This window comes from Populus euphratica, unplaced genomic scaffold (assembly GCF_000495115.2).
Source record: "Populus euphratica unplaced genomic scaffold, PopEup_1.0 scaffold46.1, whole genome shotgun sequence".
In the NCBI taxonomy this organism is placed as follows: domain Eukaryota; kingdom Viridiplantae; phylum Streptophyta; class Magnoliopsida; order Malpighiales; family Salicaceae; genus Populus; species Populus euphratica.
This window is the reverse complement of record NW_011499852.1, coordinates 57911-80809: the sequence shown is the minus strand read 5'-3', so window position 1 is coordinate 80809 and position 22899 is coordinate 57911. Positions and strand designations below refer to the sequence as shown.

Here is a 22899-nt window from a genome sequence, read left to right as displayed (position 1 = left end):
GTTTTATTATTCCTAAACCATTTACAAAATATATGATTATGAGAACGTATGAAAAAAAAAAATTATGGTGAAATTGATGCATTAAATCCTAACATATTGATAGCAGCAAAGAGATGATATTCTTTGCTGCTAGTAACCTGAGATATTATGTTGCCAAAAAGAAGTAGAAAAACTTTATCCTACGCCAAATAAATGTAAAAAGAAGTTGTTCTCACTATAAATAATATAGTCTCCTTCAATTATTTAGCATCGTATGGGCCAAGGAATAATAGCCTATAAACATAAAGTGCAATATTTGAGTCATGGCAGGGATAGAAAATTTTATAGATCAATCGGTAAAAGACAGCCATGGGTTGGATCGTTGGTGGTTTAATTATACAGTTCATCTAGTTATTGCTGGGTTTTGACCTATTAAAGGTTTCTAACATCTTCCATTTCATATGTATCATTCAAAACAAGGTATGCTATTTAATAATTTACAGTGATAACTGCGAAAATATAATGTCAGTAAAAGTTATAAAGAAACTACAACTTAAAATTTAAACAACCATAAAAAAAATTTATAAGATGAATTAACTAATTAGAAAAACTAAGACAATTATAAATAAATAATGTTTTGTGTTATTTTTTATAAAACAAAATATTATGATAATGTTTAGTATAATGTGGTATTAGTGGATGCACGTCATACATTATTAGGTAGATCTTAATAATATGATATAATTGTTGTGTATGATAAACAAGGTAAAATCCTCCACATTAAAAAAAAAAAAAAAAGAAGAACATGTGTGGTGTTAACATCCTGGAAGAAAAGGGTAGTTATTAAATCTAATTCAATTATTAAAAAAAAATTATTATTCTTATCACAGTTCATGAAAGAGATAGAGAATAAGTGGTTATGCTTTAATGTTTGATAATAATACTATAAAGAAAAAGGTTGAAGACAGCCCCCCTACAACAATCCAGGAGGTTCTAATAAAATTTACAAAGATGATACTAGAAGAATTTCTTCAAGGGTTACCCCCTAATAATAGACATCCATTACCACATCAATATGATTGTAAGTTCTAGCTTGCCAAACAAGTTAGCATATATGTTTAGCCCCGAGGAGTTTGAAAAATTGTAGTAGTAAGTGGTAAGGTTAATTGGTATATTTAGAAGAGTCCTTGCACAATTTCAGATCTCTTAATTTCAAAAAAAGATGGTTCATAACATGTACGTATACATACATATATATATATATATGGATGGAAGATCCATCAATAGATCACCATGAAGTACAGGCACCCCGTATCATAATTTGATGATGTATTGTATCAACTAGCTAGTTCTAAGATGTTCTCAAACATTAACTTTAAAATAGGTACCATCAAATTAGAATAAAAAAAAGGGATGGGTGGAAAACAACTTTGAAGACACAATATAGGTTGATTAAGTGATTTGCAATATCATTTGAGCTATCCAATACTCTTAGGACTTTCATTAGATTTATGCATCAAGTCTTAAGACTATTCCATACAAGTTTATAATAGTCTACTTTAATAATATCCTCAATTATAATTCATATTCAGAATCTCATTTGGAACATCTTTAAGTTGTTTGTAACATATTGAGGTAGTAGCAGTTACATGTTAATCACAAGAAATATAAGTTCCTCACCAACAAATCATTTATATGAGTTTTGTTGTTTTTGTTAATAGCGTCCAAGCTGATCAATCCATAGTGATAGCAATTATATAGTGGCCTACTCCAAAAGTTATTCATTTTGTATAGAGTTTTCATAGGCTAGCATCTTTTTAAAGATGGTTCATCCATAATTTCAGTGCTCTAATTAAGTGTCTAAAAAAGTAAAACTTTTAGTGCATAGAAAAGATAAAAGTTATCTTTCAATTACTAAAACAAGAGATGATTTAGGCTCATATGTTGGCACTTCCTAATTTTAACAAATTACTTGAGTTGATTTGTATTGCATTAGGTTTAAGCATTAGAAGTTTTTTAGCCAAAATAGAAGACTTGTATTATTTTTTTTAATAAGAAATGTTCAAAGAAGAATTACTTTATATATGATCTTAAAATTTATCTCATTATTTTAGCATTCAAACATTGGTGGTATTACCCAGTAAAGAAGAAGTTCATACTTATAACTTATTATAAAGGCTTTAAAATATATTGGTAGGTAGTAGAAGTTGAGTTGTTAACATGCCTAATAGGTTTCTGAAACGACCAAAAGATTAATTTCTTTTCTCAATTACAGGAGTGTTGAAGTAATAAATAATTCGGCATGATCGAGGTTAAACCATAGAGAGGTGAACTATATAAAATTATAAACAATAAATAAAAGGGAGTTGAGATGAACTATATAAAATTATAAACAATAAATGAAAGGGAGTTGAAGAGAATTCTTAAGATGTGATATTGATGGAAGGAGTAAACAAGAATAAAATAATTGTCAAGGTTAAAGGATTCATTAATGATATTTCAAACAAGTATAGTATAAATTATTTTTATTACTTAACTGGAAACCACATACAAAGAAAGTTCCAATCGGATTATAAGTTGTTAATATCATTACATTAGTTATCTTATTCGAATAAAGTTAATACTTGTAAATGTTTTCATGTATTCATGATGCTAACTTATGTTAACAACCAATCAAGTTTCTTTTATAGCACAGGTGTCGGTTATACCATATGGTTGGTTATGAAAATATCAAGTATTCGTTGTACCAAGGTTTATACTAAATAAATAGTAGTAGTAGTAGTAGTAGTAGTAGTAGTAGTAGTAGTAGTAGTAGTAGTAGTAGTAGTAGTAGTAGTAGTAGTAGTAGTAGTAGTAGTAGTAGTAGTAGTAGTAGTAGTAGTAGTAGTAGTAGTAGTAGTAGTAGTAGTAGTAGTAGTAGTAGTAGTAGTAGTAGTAGTAGTAGTAGTAATAATAATAATAATAAAGAAAGAGAAGAAGAAGAAGATGATGAGAACTTTGAGATGGAATATTAATGTAACGATTAAACAATGATAATAACAAATGTCAAGGTTAGAGGTTCCACTAATGGTATATCAAACAAGTATAGTATAAACTCTTATTATTGAATTGGAAACCACACACAAAGGAGGTTCCAATCAGATTATATATTGTTAACATGATTACATTAGTCATCTTATTCAATTAATGCTAATACTTGTAAATCTCGTCAAGCATTCATGATTATAACTTATGTTAACAACAAATCAAGTTCCTTTCATAGCTCAGGTGTCGGTTATACCATACATTATGGGCTATGAAAGTGCCAAGCATTTGTTGTACCAAGTGTTATACAACATAAATCAAGATTAGTCATTTAACAAGCAAAGTATTAAAGAGTGAACAAGATAGCAAATATAAAACATGTTAGTATCAAACATTAAAGTCCATATTAAGTTTACATTATACTTATTCTTACACCATTAGTGTAACCTTTTCACCTTGACATAATTAACTTAGCTAGACATAATGAAAGAAAGCAAAATAGATAAACAAAATAAGAACATAAAAGTTAACTAAGTAAAGGAAAGGAAATGAAAGGCATAAACTTAATATTAATGAAAACAAAGCATAAAAAATACAAAGAGAGAAAGGAAGAGCATGATCTTGATCTGAACACCAAGATGCCTAAATGCATGGCAAATGCCTCCTTTTATAGGCCAAAATTGGGAACTATTGATTTGATGACTAATTGATAAGTGGGTGACCAACTTTTGACTTGGTGACAATCCTTATCTTCTCTTGTCTGCCCAAAACGTCATTGATAACGTCAAAATTGGAGCCAGTTGTAAACATGAAAGTTGTAGGCAATTGTCTCAGCTTTCTTGTGTAAAAATTTCAGCTCATTTGGACTTCTAGAACTCCAGATATGGCCAAAATACCGAATAGTGCTCGGGCTGGAAGACAGATTCGGGCTTCTTTGTTGTTGCTACAATTTGGACTTGATAATGGCCTTTTTAGATCTTGGGCTCCATATGAAAGTTGTAGGCCTATGTCTTACCTTTCTATCCATATAAATTGGACCTAAATCTGAGATCTGTAGCTCCAGATATGACCCAATTACCGAACAGTGTTCCGGTTTGGATTGCACCGACATCTCTTCTCTAAGTTTGACCATCTCTTTATCCATGCAATTTAAGTTCTTCAAGTCATCAATCAATCCTTTCATTTATGTGATAGGCCTGCATTAAAAATAGACATTTACCACAATTTATAGGTATCTTATATTATTAGATACATTCTTATAAAACATATTTTAGTTAAGGAGTTATTGATACTTCAAGTGCAAAATGATGATATAAAACCATGATAAAAATGCACTTTTAAGTACTAATCAATTACAAAAATATAAAGAGAGAGAGTAAGAACATGATCTTAATCTGCAAACCAAGATGCCTAATGGCAAATACCTTCTTTTTATATGTCAAAATTTGAAAATATTAATTTGATGACTAATTATTGAATGGATGGCCACCTCTTGACTTGGTAACAACCCTTATCTTTTTATCTACAAAAAATATTACTACTAAAATCAAAATTTGAACAAATAGTCTCATGAAAGTTCTGGAAAATTATCTCAGCTTTCCAACAAAATATAAATAAGGTCATTTGGACTTCTAGAACTCGAGATATAAGCTAAACACGAAACAGTGTCGGGCTACAAGACAGATTCAGACTTCTTTTTTTATGCTAAGATTTGGACTTCCAAACAATAGAATTGATCTTAGACTTCCATGAATGTTTTAAACCTATATCTTAGCTTTTTAGCTATATAAACAAAACTGAAATCCAAGATCTACAATTCTAAATATGATCCAATGACTAAACAGCATTACAAATTGAATTGAATCAGAATCTCTTTTCTAAACTTAGCCTTTTCTTTGTCATTTCACTTTCAATAGTTAATCATATCAATCAATTTTTTGAATTTTAAGATATGCCTGCATTTAAAATAAGCATTTACCATAAATTAAAATTGTCTTATATTACCAAACTTGTTATTATAAAACATGCTCTAGTTAAGGAGTTATTAATACTTCAAATGCAAAATAATGATATAAAACCTTGATAAAAATACACTTCATTTCTTATTCTAGATTCTTTTTTATTGGATGTCAAGATGGATTTTTTATTGAGCTTACCCTATACCCAATGAGCTATAGTTATATCTTCATAATGGTGGATAGGTTTTTGAAGATGATCAATTTTATTACATATAGAAAGATGGTGAACGTTTTTTGGATAGCCCACCTTTACATTTGAAAGGCAGCACATATGTTTGAGGTCTTCATCTCCATCACTTCAGAATAGATTATAAAGCTTATGAGTAATTTCTAGAAGATCTTATAAGTAAAGGTTAATCCCTGAGTAAATTTTATTAGTTCAATGGTTAGAACGAAGTGTTTAACTATAACATATGGAATCTACTATGAAATTTAGTAAAAGACAAGCTAAGTAATGGGATTTGGCTTTATCCTAACTAGAGCTTGTCTATAAGAGGTTTAGAAATCAGACTATCTAATTAAGCCTATTTAAGCTTATATGTGGACAAAATCTTTATAGCAAGCTTAAGTTATCACCAATTCCTCATACTAAATAACCAAGCATGCATGCTGAAGGTATGACAGATTATCTATAAAGGTATATAAAAAAGTCAGGCAAGCTTTTTTCAATAATAATATCAAGTATAAAGCCTAAGTTGATACTCATTGTAAAAAGATCGTCTTTGAGTTAGGAAATTTTTTAAAAAAAAAGTACTTCCTCGTTAAAGATTTCTTATAGTTAAGTACAACAAACTTAAGGAAAGAAAGATTAGTCATTGTGAGGCCTTTTAGAAGATTAGTGATAATGCCTATAAATTATGCTTTCAAAATTACTTGAAGACTTCTACTATTTTTATTGTGTAGCATTTATCTTTATACTTAATGAATGACAAAAATTCAAGGACGAGTTGAGATTGATATCGGCATGTCAAAGAGTCTGATTGTTTTTAATATTTAGTTATTCATATGCCATCAATGGATTATACTAAGTGTTTGGCATCCTTGTTTAAGAACTCGTTGTACAAAACTAAACCTAAATATAGTTCTATTCATACTAGACCAATAACATGAAATAAACAAAAAAAAAAGTCATAACTTTCAATTCAACAACTGGATTAAACTCAAATTTTATCAGATGATTCTTCATGTCTAATTTTATAGGATGTCCGAATTGTTGTAACTAGTTGGGCTCTGAAAGACTCTTAAATTGGACCTCAAAGATATTGTTTGAGTTAATTTTATTTTTTTTTCTTTTTTTCTTTTTTCTTCTTGTATTTTCAATTTAATTTTGAATTTTATGTTATGCTTCCTTTTATTTAGGATTTTAATTCTATTTAGGATTTTAATTCTCCTACCTTGTGAATTTTGGTTTTCTAGCCTATTTAAAAAGTTATAAATCTCTTAGAAAGACATATCATATTAGAGATAATTATTCAAAAATAAAATATAAATTAAGATTTTTGTATGAAAACCCCCTTTAACATCAATTATGTCTTTATTTGTTTATTGTCTTCTTATGTTTTGTTTTTTATCTACATCAAATGTATCTAATATGTCAAATAATATTTATTATCAACATTATAGTCATTGATTCTTTCAATAAAGTTTAAAATCTTTTTAAAATGTTATTCTACCTTACACAATGATTTTACAATCAATATTATTTCAGAACGAATGGAACATAAGAAAATATTATACTTTATATCTACTCACTTATTATTCTTGATTAAGGTAATATGTAACCAAGATTAAAACATAGCATTCTCTATATAACTTGGTGATTTCAAATTTATGGATCACTTACACAATTATTATGTTAGTCTTTCTATAAATACCAGTAATCTCTCCATATGTGATCCTTATGGGTCAATTTAGTTACCTATTATTTTACAAGCACCTATATATTTTTTCCAAATATCCCTCATGTCTCAACCTATGAGAATTTATTCTTCATTTTATAAAAGAAAGAACACAATATTTATTAGTCTCAACAACTCTAATTAATATCTAGTATTAATAGAGTATCAACTAGGAATATTTAGGAATAATATCTTAATGGAAATTGAACCCTTATAATTATAATTACTTTATGATTTACTTTGCAAAATATTTTTGTCTCAAGTGTTTAATCTTTACTCTATACATATTAATAAAACATAGATAAATACCAAATATAAAGAACACCTTATATTAACAAAATATTTTTTAAATGAATATAAAAAATAAATAATTCCTTAGTTTTTTCAATGAAAACAAATTGAAAAATGAGTTTTTAAGGTTCAAAAATTTATACCTTGATTTTTCAATTATAAAATAATGTAGAGGACAATAAATCATCTATCATAATAGATCATGTGTCATCCACTTAGACGGGGGGGGGGGGGAACCTAAGCATATGATCCATTTAGAAAAAATTATATAGCCGACACAAGAACCTTGGATTCCTAATCCAGGTGCGCCTAAGCTTTTGGATCCCTAGCGAGGCATATGGGTCTAACTTGCTAGACTTAGCGATACATGATTTTTTTTCAATGTTATTTAGATTTTATTTAATACCACCTCTCTCATTTATTTATTTTATTTCTTACTTTGAATTACTTTTTATATAAATTTTGATTAATGTCCTTTTAGTTTCTTAAATTATTTAGTTCTTCTAAATTAGTAACTAGTCTATTTTTTATTTTTTTATTTTATAATACTTTGAAAATATTATTGAGATTTATCTTTAAATTTCTTCCCTTTTATATTTTATATAAATAAATCATATTTACATCAAATATTTTTAAAAATAAAAATAATTTATCCTTAATGATTAGAATTAATCTCTAAGAGAAAATAAATAAATAAATAAATAAAATAAATAAAATAAAAGGGATAGTTTAGGTTAAATATTGCATGTGCATCTATCTTTTGCTTTTTACTAAATATATTAGTTTTTTATTTCAATATTTAATTAGCATTACCAACTTTTTTGATTTATTAGTTTATATTTTTAAAATTTATTTTATTATATGTAAATAATGTATTTTTTAATTAAAAATCATAATAAAAAATAAACATATATAATATTAATATTTTTTTTATTTGCATTAAAAAAAAACTGAAAAAGCTCACTTTTTCACTCTGCACCAAGACATAGTTCACTATAAATTGAAATTATGAAATGATCATTTTACTTTTATTAAGAAAAAATCAACAAACTTGTTATATGGGGTAATAAAGTCTTTTCCAAATAACTCATTTAATGTTACCACATTTATTAGGACAAATTGGTATTCTCATATTGTTTAGCAAAATTACTTAATTATTGTTAAAAGAAATATATATAAGTGACTTCTTTATCTTTTATTTTTTTAAACATAGTGAAATGACCTAATTACCTTTAAAAAAACTATTAAGATGGCATCCATGGGCTTTTTGTATTTTCAACATAGGTTTTTAGTTATAATCAAGTTGATATGGGGGCAATTTGATATTTTAATAAATATAAAGTATTATTCAAAAAATAAAAGTAATTGGCATGCACATGGGGGACACCAGTGCCATTCAAACTATATATGAGGTGTCATTCGACAACCCAACAATAGCTTTCAAGATGGTATATGAATTGTTTCAACAACCTTACCATTTTTTGGTGGTGCATGTGGCCTATGGACCTTCAGTTTGGTGTTAATAATCTTTTCTTTCTTTTTTCTTCTCAATTTTCATGTCTAACCCTTTTATTTTTCAAAGTAGCCTTTCAATTTGTTTTTTATTTAGATTTAATCCTTATTTTTTTCATTATTATTTATTTTATTTGAAATAATTTCTTTTTTTTTTCAATTTCATCCTCCTAATCTATCATGTTTGATCCTTATTTTTTTTATGTTGGTTTTTTTATTTTTGATCTTATTCTTGATTTATTTTACTTTTTTAGTTTTTCCCCTCATTATTTTATTTCATTTAATTTTTATATCATATTTAATCCTTATTTTTTTAACTATTATTTTATTGTTTTTTCTCCTTTTCTTGATTTATTTTATTTTTAATTTCTTCTCTTATTTTTTTGTTTTATCTAATTTTATACTAGATTTGATCCTTTTTTTAATTATTATTTGTTTTTATCCTTTGACTGATTTATTTTATTTTCTAATTTCTTCTCCCATTGTTTTATTTCATTTAATTTTATACTAGATTTTATTCTTATTTTTTTATTGCAATTTGTTTTTTTTTTAATTTTGGTTGATTAGAAATTTTTCTTTGTTGCTTTTCAAGTTTGTCTTCGATGAGTAACCTGGTCTCATAACCCGGATCATGAATTTTAAATATTAGCCCGAACTAACTTTGGTCTTTTGTAAGTTTGCTTTAAATGTTTTTTTTATTATTTTATCCTTCTACATTAGACTATTTGGCTCTTAGCTTTGTGATATTTGTCGCTTTCCATTCTAAGAGGTTATCCTAATCTCATATATTGGATTACATGTTAGTCGAGTTAACCCGGATTAATTCAGGGTTTTTTATATTTTTTATTGATTTTTTTAATTTTTTCTTTTATTATTTAGTTTGCTTAAGAGTTGACCTTTATTATTATTTTTTTTAATAAAGTTATCCCGATCTCATAATAAATTTAGCATGTTGACTCAAGTCAATTTTTTTTGTTATTTTTTTAAAATTAATATTTATTTTTTAGATTATTATTTAGCATTTAATTTGCACGTAATTAAGCTTTAGATTATTATTTTTTTATAAATTTATCATATTTTCATTTAATTTTTTTTTATCGAATAAGATCATGGAGTTATTTTAAAATATTTAGATGATATCTTTTTTATAATATTGACAAGCTTTTATTTTTTTTAAATAGTCATTAACATTTTTATTTTATTTTGTTATGGTTGTCATTGATGTGATAATAGTATTTTTTTTATTTAATTTTATTGTAATTGATTTTTTATTATAATAATATGATGAAATTAATGAAGGTTATTGAAGTAATTCAAGTAAATGCCCCGATTCTAAATTTTCTTTACTCTTATAAAAACAATATTATCAGCTGAGTATTCTTTTTATATAAAAAAATTAACGTATCACCTAATAATTAAAACTAATTTAAAATCACATCACGGCCACAGGATTAATGTTTTACTAGGATAATAAATTGGGAGATGTTTTTCAAAATAACTTTTCGGTAGAAAAAAATCGTTGAAATCAAGGTCTGGCCCGCTACTATAAATGGGTCGCCGTTTCTCTCCGTGTTACAGTGCAGGGTCAATAGAGTCAGACCTCAGACACGCACATACCTCTGATTCTTTCTCTTCTTCTCTCCTTTGCACAAACCCTAACTTCAATCTCTCCTCAAATCACTCCACAAAAGCCCCACGTCCTCGTGGCTTCTGAAATGGTTCTCGACAACCTCTCCTCCACCTCAAACAATCAGCAGAAGCAGCAGCAAAACTCAAACCTTAACAACAACAATCATGTGGTCCCCACAACTATCCCAGCAGCAAGTAGTGGGTCCGACTCTAAGCTGGCCCACCCTCGCAAATCCACTGCTTCTCAATCCAAAGACCGCCACACCAAAGTCAATGGCCGTGGCAGGAGGGTCCGGATGCCCGCTTTAACAGCGGCCCGTGTCTTCCAGCTAACCCGTGAACTCGGCCACCGCTCCGATGGCGAGACCATCGAGTGGCTCCTTCGCAACGCTGAGGCATCCATCATCGCTGCCACCGGAACTGGAACTATCCCCTCTATCCCCATCTCCACCACTGTCGGGCCTGCCCCGATTTCAGCCTCTCCGCCCTCTGTTTCCGGCGAGGTCCACCCCGCCATCGATACGGGGCCCGATGTCTTCTCTCTGACGGAAGCTAGCTGTCGGCTTGACCTGGATTATAGGCACATGCCATTTACTGCTTTGTTGCTGAAGCCGCTGTCGGAAAACGTGGATTTGGAGGCGGAGGAGGGTCGGCAGGAGGAGGTAATCGGGGAACAGAAGATGTAGGACTAACATTGTATCAAAACAAACACAACGTTCAGGGTTTTGGGTGTTGGAGCCTAATGTTTCTTTGTTTAATTAATTAAACCACAAATCATCAGTCTTTTTTTCTATCCTTCGGGCGAAAAACGTAGAGGAAGAAGAAGCAGCTGTCAATAAGCTAATATTCTGAAGTGCTTCGATTAGTTTTGTACAAGACTGGAGTGAACCGTCGTTTGATACCAGGAGGAATAGGAATTCAAACCCTGTATTATTATGGATTCTTAAATAAATTTATTTTTTAACCCTTACCACACAATGACATTTAGTTTTGTTTCAAGGTTAGCAAACCCTTGCCAAAATTTTCCTGTATATATGCAAGAACTTAAATTTAACCAGGAGGTAAAATGGGTTGAGTAATTTGAATAAAATTAATTATAAATGAAATAAAAATATTATCAAATAAATATGAAGAAAATTCTTGGAAAAAATGACTGTTGAATATAGTATAAGAAAGTTTGCCGTGATAATATACTCAATTAGAAGAAAATAACTTATTCAAATAAAGAATACTGACATATTTATAAATATATAGAAATGTGGTTGCTATATATAATTTATTGGCTTACCAACGAAGCTATTTTCTACGTGAATGGCCGACCAAGTATAATGAAAAGAGAGGAGAAGAAATTGATATTTTCTTGATTTTCTCTCACAAAATCTTACCAAAATAGAATAGAATAGAATATTAAATATTCGAAAACACAATGCCAAGCCTGTTTCTAAAAAATTTAGAAAAAATTATTTTACTAAAAATTAATTTATTGTATATTTTGGATCTTTTTAATACATTGATCTCAAAAATAATTTTTTTAAAAAAAAAATCATCTTGATGCATTTCGACATGAAAAACATTTTAAAAAACAACCGCAACTACACTTTCAAACAGGCAATAACTCTAATAATTAAAGAAAGGATTTTATGATGGTTTTATGAATTTAAGCTCTAAAAAGGAGAAGTAGGGTGGTAATAAGAAGTTAAGAAGAAAAAGGAATCAAAGATTTATTTGTTAAATTTTCTTTGTTTCAGCATTATTAAGAGGTGAAGAATTCTAATCTAAGCTCAATTTAAATTTTTGTAATTAATTATTGCATATTTTGGATCTTTTTAATGCATTGATCTCAAAAATAATTTTTTAAAAATAAAAAAAATCATCTTGATGCATTTCGGCACGAAAAGCATTTTAAAAAACAACCGCAACTACACTCTCAAACAGGCAATAACTCTAATAATTAAAGAAAAGATTTTACGATGGTTTTATGAATTTAAGCTCTAAAAAGGAGAAGTAGGGTGGTAATAAGAAGTTAAGAAGAAAAAGGAATCAAAGATTTATTTGTTAAATTTTCTTTGTTTTAGCATTATTAAGAGGTGAAGAATTCTAATCTAAGCTCAATTTAAAGTTTTGTAATGAATTGGTGAGAATTTGGTGTTGATATACATTATGGAAAATTTGAATTTTAAAAGGGATTGTTTGAATTGGTTATTTGATGCTTAAAACATGTTGACATGTGTGGAAAAATGATAGGTAAAGTGTTGATAAAGAAATATTGAAGAGAAAATATGAATCCTTATATGCATGAAGTTTTGTTTAGGGTTTGACATAAGTTTTTGAATATGTTTGATTTAATTGTTATGAAATTTGGATAGAATTGTGTTAGAACAGGTACAAAATAATTGGATAATGGTTGGATTGTGGAGAATTTCAAGAATTTTGGTGTCCTCGCATTATACACTTGTTTGATTAAAAGGGTTGTGTAAGTAGTTTGAATTGATTTATTAAATTGACCTTTAATTTATGTTGAATTGTGTTAGTTAGATATTAAATAAATAAGTAATATATTAATTGAAAAAAAAACATATGCATTTCTTAAAGAAGGAAGTTTTGGCTAAATGCTAAGTAAAAAAGGATGGGGTTTTTTATTTAATTCATGGTTGAATTATGTTTAGATATGCTAAAAGTAAGGGATAAAATATGAATGAAGTGTTAATTGTGATGAATTTGAACGAAATCATAAATTCTTTTTTTGTTTAGATATGCTAAAAGTAAGGGATAAAATATGAATGAAGTGTTAATTGTGATGAATTTGAACGAAATGATAAATTCTTTTTTCAATAATAGGTTAGGCCAAGACTTAAAAAAATTGAAGACTTAAAAAAATTGAAGAGATGAATTCTTGTTTTAATTGATATGGAATTCAAAAGGTGATGGTTAGGCCAAGACTTAGGCCAAGACTTAAAAATTGAAGAGATGAATTCTTGTTTTAATTGATATGGAATTCAAAAGGTGATGAGCGTGATTGATCATTTAATGATTGGGTGATGTGTAGAATTTTAAGAAACTTGAAAAAGTTTTCTTGTCTACTTTGTGTAGGTTTGGCCATGGAAAAGTAAAGGGAATGATGGATGGAATTGATTTAATTGGTATTAAAATTGTATTCTAAGATGTTAAGTAGATTGTGTAATTTATAAATTATATGCTAATTTGCTCGAAAGTAATAAATAAAAATGAGTTTTCTTAGATGGTAGTTTTAGCCAAAGTATAATAAAAAAATAATGGATTGGTTTGACCAAATTGGTGAGAAAACTTGTTGAAATGTGTTTATTGATAAGTTTATTCAGGGATAATGGATTTTGTTGGAAAGAGAATTTCTACCTATTTTAGAATTCCTATCTATTTTATAAGAAATGTTTAGCCAACTTTTATAAATAATAATAAAAAAATAATAATTTGAATTGTGCTAAGAAAATGTTAGCCAACTTTTATAAATAATAATAAAAAAAGAATTTGAATTGTGCTAAGAAAATGTATTTAATATTGCCTACATAAAATAAAATAGTATATTGAATGATATATTAATGAAAAGTATTTAATTATGAAAAACTTTATGTTTTCCTTACCATTGATTTGAAACTCAAACTTGGAATGAGAATTTGAATTTGAATTGGATTTCTATAATAATTGAATTGTATGTGACGTGTTGTTATCGCTGGTATAAAAAAGACCACATGATTCATTCAACAAGAAGGAATTTTTGTTTAAGCATAGATATCAAGTAGGTGTTTTATGTCTCTATTATTTATTATGCTTAAATTTTTAATGTTATGTAACTATAATTTATTTAAATGTGTTATGCATTTGTATTAATTATGACATAAGTATCGAAAAGATGATAAATTGACTAGTTACCATGAATAGGACAAATGGCGTCAATTTATACAATGACTAGGATTTGTAAGTCTAGTTATCTAAAATGAGATTAATAGACCAGTTTGTCTAACGACCAAGTTTTGTCCTTAACTAGTCACCCTAATTAGATAAGTAGTGTCTATTTGTCTTTTGATCAAGATCTGTAATTGACTAGTTACTCTAAGTGGGGCTAATGGCATTAATATGTTTAACAACCATGATTTTTATTTGACTTGTTACCCTGTGTGTAGCTAATGGTATTAATATGTTCGACGATTGAGAATTCGATTGAGTGGTTACTTAGATAGTACTAGCAGTATCGATACCAGTATTTCTGATTTGATAAAATTATCTAGTGGAGCCATAAAATTAGTTGAAAAGAAAATATATAATAGAGTTTGATTGTTGAAAATATATTTTTGAATCAAATAACAAATTATATGACTTAGGTAAATAAATAATATTGTTTTATTTATATCATATGTTATATAAATTTCATGTGTAGCATTGCGTGGAGTATTAGATTTTCTTAGAACATATTTTGTTTAGAAAATGATGATGTAATCTTGAATTGCTAACTTATTTTGTAATGTAATTTTTCAGGATTAGTTTTGGCGTGTAAATAATACTAGAATTAATGATGCATGTAATCTAGATAATAGTATATACTCATTAGGCTTATAAAGTATTAAGAAGTTTACTTTTACATAATAAATTTAGAAATATGAAGTATTAAGAACTTTACTTTTACATAATAAATTTAGAAATGCATGGATTCACTTTATAATGTCTTTCTATGAATTTGTTAATATTAGTTGACATGATTGTATCTTATTGTGGATGATGTATTCTAATCTTGAATTATAATAAGAACAGGTAAAGTCCAAGATGGTTGGACCTTATCGATACATTGATTAGAATAGCATACTTGTTATGTTATTGATAAACTGACATCTTTAAGGGAAACTTTACTGGAATTTTAGTAATATATGTGTGTATGTAAATTCCCTATTTTCTCATCTATCTATAACTATAAATACGTTGATTTGTGTTTTAAAAAACTAGGGATGTTATAAAGGTAATTCGGTCTTTTCCTTAAAATACAAAAGTCATTGTCAAATTCATAAGGATATTATGGTCAGCTTATTTTTTTATTACATAGTAAAATTATTAATTTTTTCTAAAAATTATTTTCATTTAATTAGCATTGAGGGGCATTTTCAGTTTTTTACTTTATTTTAAAAATTGATTTGACTGAATTACCTCTAAAATCAAACTTTCTAAACTATGTTCCAAGAAGTGTTTTTGTTATTTCCCCTTACTATTTTTGTTATTATTAAGTTGGGTTAGGAAAAAACTAATCTTTTTCTATTTTTAAAAGTTATTAAAAAAAGTTGGTGCAAGTTACTCAGGCGCTAGCTTCGCATTGTTCTAGCAATACATTAGTCAATATCCCTTCCTTTTCTTTTTCTCTAAGTCTAGGCTTTATTATTAAAATCATTACATGAATCCTTATGATTTTGATTTATTGCATGAGTTATTTATGCTAATATATGCTAAATTAATTTCAGTTGCCTCACGAACTAACGCAAATTAGTATCTAGTTAGGGCTTTTTTGTTAAAGGAAAAGAAAAGGAGAAATGCATTTTTAGAGGGATAATCCTTTATATAAAATATTTGATATGTAATTTAATGTTGAATTGATATAAATTGTAATTATTTTGGATGATTTTCTTATTTGGTTTAGAAGTGTTATAATTAAGTTGTTAGTATATTAAACTTGGTTACTCTATTAATTTGTTTATTTAATTTTCTTTTGATGGTTAATGAAATATTGCAATATGCAATCTGATGTAACTAAAATTTGGATTAGATATTTTATCCGGTGAGTTGTTGTGTTCGGTGAATCAAGGATGGTTAAGCTTCATGGTAACATAAAGATAAAATAAATTGTGAATAATGGATTTGTGTTGTTATTGTTGTTGTCGATAACTTAGTACCAATATTTCGGAGAAACTCTGCTGGATTTTTTATAGAAAAAATATTTTAGTTTTTATCTTGCTTTTGTTACTAACTACGTGATTAATTTACTTTAAAATTAAGGGATGTTACACCCCGATTCTCTCGGGTCATGGGTCAATTTATTGGGTTGAGCCGAGTTTTAAAATGATAGTTTTTCAAATAAAACGCTTCCAATTTAGTCACTAGCTTGGATCACAGGTTTAAAAAATTTACACTGGTTGACATCATTTTTTTCTTGATTATATTGTTCAAAGTTGTTCATTTTAAAAAATAAACTTTGTTATTTTCTTTGGTTTTCTTTCAATCAAGTTATCCTTATTTCATTATCTAAACAATAAGTTTGGGTAGGTAGGCCAGGTATTTTTTTTAGATCACTCTTGTTTTTATTTTTTTAAATTTTAACCTTTAAAATTTGATTCTTTTTAAAAATAATTTTTTTGTTTTATTTTATTTTTTATTATCATCTATTGAGATATCTTGTTCGTATAATTTCGCTCAAGAATTTTGGCTACCTTACCTAAATTTACATGTTCTTTGTTTTTCAGACTTCTTTTTATTCACTGATTTTCTTCTCTGATCTCATCTTTCTTTTGTTTAGATTCTCAAGAATTGACAGACCATTAATTTTTTTTCCATGATGTTCAAGTTATGGATTTTTTTTCTCCTTTTAAATAAACTAACAATGCTTTAATATTATTTTTTATATTATAAAAAATTTAGCCTGTAACAAGTTTTTTATTGAACACGCTTCTCTTTTTTCCCTGGTCAATGACATTCACTTTCGTCAACATTAAAGATTTTCTATGAGATTATTGAAAGTATAATAATAATCTTAAAAATATATTAAAATATTTTTTTATTTTTAAAAAATAATTTTTGACATTAACATATTAAAATAAACATTAAAAAATATTAATTTAAAATAACTAAAAATATTAATTTTTTTTTAAAAATACTTTTAAAATACAAAAATAAACCCACATTTCACATGATAAAGTTCTGCTACCAACCCTGGTTCAAGTTTTAGTTACTTGCCTCGGATAGAAACATTTGGATCCACGAACTGTAGTGATCCACTGCAGTAGAAGCCCCCCAATAAATAAATAAAACAGAGGCATTGGTGGTTCTATAAGAGCTTGTGAAACCATATCCTCATCTCTCCCACAAATATGCGACAATCATAAGAAAGGACGACTGGATTGATAAATAAACCAAAATAGAGGTCGCAATCAAGTCAAGCTTGAGTATTAAAAGTATCCATGGTCATATATGACAATGGGAATAAAACGTTATCAAATCAATAACAACATCTTATTTTGAATGCATGAGCAAGTTCTGAGTTTTGATCAGGTAAAGAATCACACTTTCGATACACGTGAAATTTCCCAACCAAACAACTTATCTGAAGCTCCATCCATCCATCTCGCTGTCTCCATACATTAAAAGAATAAACAGTGTTACTCATGTGATTATTTTTTTCTGTTATTTGAGAAAGATATGACATGCAATTCTAAGCATGCATGCATGCAAAATTTGAGACAAAAAAATCGTTCCCAGAAAAATACAATACACTGGTAGAATAACTGATCTGGACAAGTATGGTTTATAGAAGGAGAAGATACAAGTTTCGCACCGAGGAGGCTGCATGTGCATATGTATAATAGCAAGCACAGCAGCAAGAGAAGAGGGTGGGTCCTCAGATTACCAGCAATATATCTAGTGCTTATTCCCGAAATTCCACCACCTTTTCTTCTTTCTGAATTCACTAGATGTATCTGTATCAAAACCACGAAAAGAGAGAAATTATTCTCACAGGGGTATCATTAGATGCAAAGTTACCAAATTAGACTTTGCACATGAAACCAAGATCATTGTCACGTAAACTTCGGTTATGTTTATCATCAACTTTGCCCAAGCATTCCATTGTTCTTACTTTTTAACTCATGCCTTTGCCCAATAAAAAAAGCAAAAAAATAAACAATATTTACCTCCTTGAAAATAGATGGAGTTGTAGTGTACCTCTGCCCAAAAGCTCAAGAAAATGACTGCAGAAGGAACCCAAAATTCTTCATCAAAACACAAGCTTATAAGCAATAAAACAAACATTAATGCTATCTTATTATTGTTTGAAAAAGAAATCTGGGATGGGACCGGAATTTCTTTCAATCATTTAAGACCAATTACATTGTATATGGATTAATTAGCACAGGAAACATTATAATAATTTTCAGTGTTTCTAATTTGGTGCTTCTGCAAAAAGAAAGAGAGAAGCAATTGTAGCAATCAGATAAGAGTTTTTACCTATATTCTTCTGTAAAGTAGTGTATGGGAAAAGCAATTCACCAATGGAAAACATCGCATACAGATCAAGGTTTAACAAAACAATCACTCAATTTTTTTATGTTTCATCAGGAATCGATAAAACTATGAAACTTGCAATCAAACAAGCAATATTTATTACCACAACCAATTGTCAATAATATTTATTATAAACTTGAAAAAATATGATCATGGAAACATCTCAAAAAGGAAGATGAGGGGTAAGATAAAGGAAAAGGAAATTAATTTTTTCAGGACAACTGAAACAAACATAATTTACCTCCTTTTGGCTTTTGGCTGACAGGAAGAATCTCTATGTAACATGTGTCCTTGAAAGAAGTCATGACGAGTATTTTCACACCATACTGCAATAAAACAAGGGTACACGCCATGGAGGATAGCACAGAATGTTACATTTGTCTTCAAAATGAAACAATGCATTAAGCTTTAAAATAGAGCAGTGCTATGGTGAAACCGGCAAATAGAGGGACAGGGTTTCACCAAAGGTATAGTCACAATCCATGTCAAATAAAGGAAGCAATTGGCAAAATGTTTTAAGAACAAAGAAAACAAAATCAATGTCCTTCAAGAACAACATCAAGTCCTTGAGCCCAAAAAAAAAAGGGACGACTACAAGTTGATATGATCCATACCGCATCCGCAACTGCCTGCAATGTCACATGATCACCCCACTCACCACTCCTGGCATCATCCAAATGCAAAGGGTATTTGTCTATTAGAATCAACACGCAAGATTCTTTATAGTTTATGAAATAGAATAAGCAAACAGTTCCATTATTACTTTGACATCTTCCTCAAATAGTCACCATACTCCATGGGAACATATCCCTCGTATATCTCTGGGTGAGATTTAAGCTGGTGATCACAAAACATTATAACAAAAATTTATAAGATCAATGAAATATAGATATACATGTTACAATTCTACTAACTCAACTTCAAGCACTAATAATAAGGCGGGGAATAAAACAAACCTGATACACAACCTGTCGTCTTACTATTTTGTGGCGATCAGGTGTATTATATATTTGATCTGATAAAGCACGGAACTGGAGAATGAGAAAGTTTTAGAAAGTAAATATTAACATGTCATCATTAATTTGTCAATAAGCATTTTGACAAGCAATCTCAACAGCAGCAACAATAACAGCAAGGACTTTTCCAACATGTGGTCCAAAGGGCACTCACAAATATCAAATATCAATATGTGCAAGGTTTCATTATCCATAGTTAGTATCAACAAATTAAGGATTGGGATTTTACTCAATTATGGAAGTGAAGAGCTTCCATTTATTGCTTGTTGACCTATACCTTTAGGGCCAATCTTAGAAAAACCCTAATAATAATCCAATTACACCAACATCTCATGGAGGAGGTCATAGTGAAGATACTCAAAAAGAAACAGACAAGAAAAGCTAACCTGACAGTTTCCATCCCCTTGAACCTTAAGCTCTTCAAAGCCAAATAACTGCAGTCTGGATTAGTGAGAACAATAATTTAATAGCATGAAGTTTATTCCAAGGTAAAAAGAAAAAAAAAAGGGGAAGAAAATGAGCAACGTTATAGTAATCACATGTCTATAGAACGCATTAACTGAACTAACTCCCAATCAGACAAAATAGGAAAAGAATTTTGCTTTATCTGCAGCAATAATATCTGTACACAATACCTGTTCAGAAGCCTTTCATGATCTGATGTTGCTTCATCACTTGAAGGTATTTCTCCATTAATTCTTGGAACATGCTGTGAAGCATGAAAGAAATTTTGGCAGGCGATAAGCAAAACCAACAGTAGGGGAAATGATATGTCCTTGCAAGCATGTATGCAAGAACACAAGCACAGTATTTTCACCAAGCTAGTTGTACAAGAAAAATACCATTTATAAAGATTTTCAACAGGAAGTATCAAATGATGCAAAATCACAAGATCGTGTGATGCAAATGAGCACCAATTGATTCTAACATGTAACTGCTATGATGCACATTACACTGAACTTAATCATATACCATATAAGTTGCACAAGAAAAAACTAACATTACACCATGCTTAAAAGTGTTTGAACACATGCAAATGTTCTCTCACAATAAAGAATCATGGATAGCGTTGATTGTCTTTTCACAATAAAGAACCACAGCTCACGTTGACAGTCTTTAGCCATAATATGGCAGTTTATCCAATGATAGTTCATAAAGTATACACTATTTTGTCTGGCTCAGTGATGGAAACATTGAACTGGTCAAACACTCAATTATCCTGAACTTGGAAGTGCAAGTTTCAAAATCCCTGTCAAAAAGCATTAGTAAAATTATAGATGCAGTGCCATTAGAGAAGAGAGACTCCAGGAGCAGAAAAAAAGACGCACCCTGACTCTGTGTGCCATCTGTACTTAAATTCATGGCTCAGAATACCTTGGATACTTTTCCAGGATTAAAAGTGTGTGTGACAATGTGGTAGTGGTTGCTTTTCAAATAACTTTTTATGCCGAAATGCATGTCAATTATTTTTTATTTTTAAAAAATTATTTTTAACATCAGCACATCAAAACGATCCAAAACGTACAAAACATATTGAATTTTAGCAAAAATAAATAATAAAAAAAATTTGAAATTTTTGGGAACGCAGGTTCAACCGTGTTCCCAAACAGCCCCTTAGTACTAGCTACTTTAATGCAATCACCTAGATATTAAAGATAGTGATTGGTGAAAAGGAAAAGGAAAAAAAATGTAATAAAAGAGAGAGGAAAAGCTATAAATGACTATGTGATGATTATGTTCGGGTCGCTTGGGATTGGAAATAAAAATTAGTATCTTGTACCTTTTCTTGTGAAATGCAGTTTGGTTTGCCAATAATAAGGATTAAGATTATACAAGAAATGAGATATTCTATATTTAGTGGAAAAAATTACTTCCTTTATTTGTCATTTGGTAGTATAAAAACTCTAAGACAAGTAAAATTGTTTAAATAAAGTTAAACATAAATTTTATTTGAAATGCTTTTCCTGATTCCTAGGGGAAGTCAAACATGACCAAAGTCTCTCAATTTCCTCAACCAGAAGAAATAAAAGACCACAATGATGATCTAAAGCGGCCAAACTTACACGGATTGGAATCAACTGATTCAACCTCTTGCCTACTTCATCATCCAGGCCATCTTCATCAGTAAACTCTGGTGAATAGGAATACTCTTCTCCATTAGCAGGACTTGAGCATGAACTAGAGGGTACTGCATCATCTGATTCTTCATGACTACGCTCATTGTCTGCGCATTAAAAACATCAAGTGAAACCAACATAAGAAATTCCCTCCCACAAAAAATGAAACAAAACAAAAGGATAATCTTAACCATAAACCTGAACGGTAGTTCCCCATCGGTGTACAATGCCACTCATGCTCATCAACAGAAGTCTGCAAATGCTCTCCACCTTCTCCACCATGTGAATACACATTTTCTTCAGTAACTGAAAGCTCTTCTCCACCATGTGAATACCCATTTTCTTCAGTAACTGCAAGCTGCGAAAACTCTTCTTGCAACGTACGTGCAATCATCTCATCATTCTCTACATGGCTACAGTCCGTAATATCATAATGATCCCTCACATAATGCCCATGGTATCCATCATCACTCTGTACTATTGCTTCACCATAGTACCCAGAATAAAAGGGTGGGTCCCCGTCAAGAAGACGAAGACCCCATTGAATAACATCCGACTCTTGCTCATGAATAACCATCTTTCTTACCAAAACAATCTCCTCCCCCTGCTCAAAACCCGAATGGTTACATCAACCTTGACCCATCATAATTCAAGTATAAACAGCACCAAAATATCCATCCATCTTTGCAAATAACTCAAAATCATTTCCATAATTGAAGATCATCATTACCAGTTTAATGCAAACACAAATCTCTTAATTAATTTGTGTCTATTCTAGCCGACACCAATAATAAGATTTGAGCATAATATAGCATGATTTAATTTAAAACAAAACCAGAAATCACAGAAAATCATCAAACATTAAATCAAATCAAATCACAAGACAAGACAAAGTACTAACCTGATTAAGGAAATGGAAAGGCAGATAAAAAGAAACAAGACGGGGCTGATAGGTAGGTAGATAGGGTTTATGTCGAGTGTAATAGAGGAAACTACAAGCTAGACAGAGAACTAACGAAGCAGATAACTGTGAATCATTTTACTTGATTTTAACATGGAAACTAAAAACTAAATCAGATGAATAAATTATAATAAAATGGGAAACAAGGAGAGCAATTCTTTTTTTTAT

At 29.2% G+C, this 22899-nt stretch overlaps 2 protein-coding genes across 2 annotated transcripts; one reads left to right on the top strand and one right to left on the bottom strand.

The window, feature by feature from the left end:
• The first annotated feature begins 10067 nt into the window (after window positions 1–10067).
• On the top strand, window positions 10068–11321 carry LOC105121694 (TCP family transcription factor). The gene has a single exon (XM_011020425.1). The coding sequence runs from the start codon at window positions 10438–10440 to the stop codon at window positions 11035–11037; it is 600 nt and encodes a 199-aa protein (XP_011018727.1). The 5' UTR covers window positions 10068–10437; the 3' UTR covers window positions 11038–11321.
• Window positions 11322–17718: 6397 nt separating this feature from the next.
• LOC105121693 (uncharacterized) lies at window positions 17719–22899 on the bottom strand. The gene is made up of 11 exons (XM_011020424.1): window positions 22672–22899; window positions 21969–22374; window positions 21717–21877; window positions 20289–20362; window positions 20040–20094; window positions 19594–19668; window positions 19401–19474; window positions 19252–19300; window positions 18879–18963; window positions 18268–18324; window positions 17719–18054 (listed from the first exon to the last, which is right to left on the bottom strand). The coding sequence occupies exons 2-11, from the start codon at window positions 22345–22347 to the stop codon at window positions 17996–17998; spliced, it is 1068 nt and encodes a 355-aa protein (XP_011018726.1). The 5' UTR covers window positions 22348–22374; window positions 22672–22899; the 3' UTR covers window positions 17719–17995.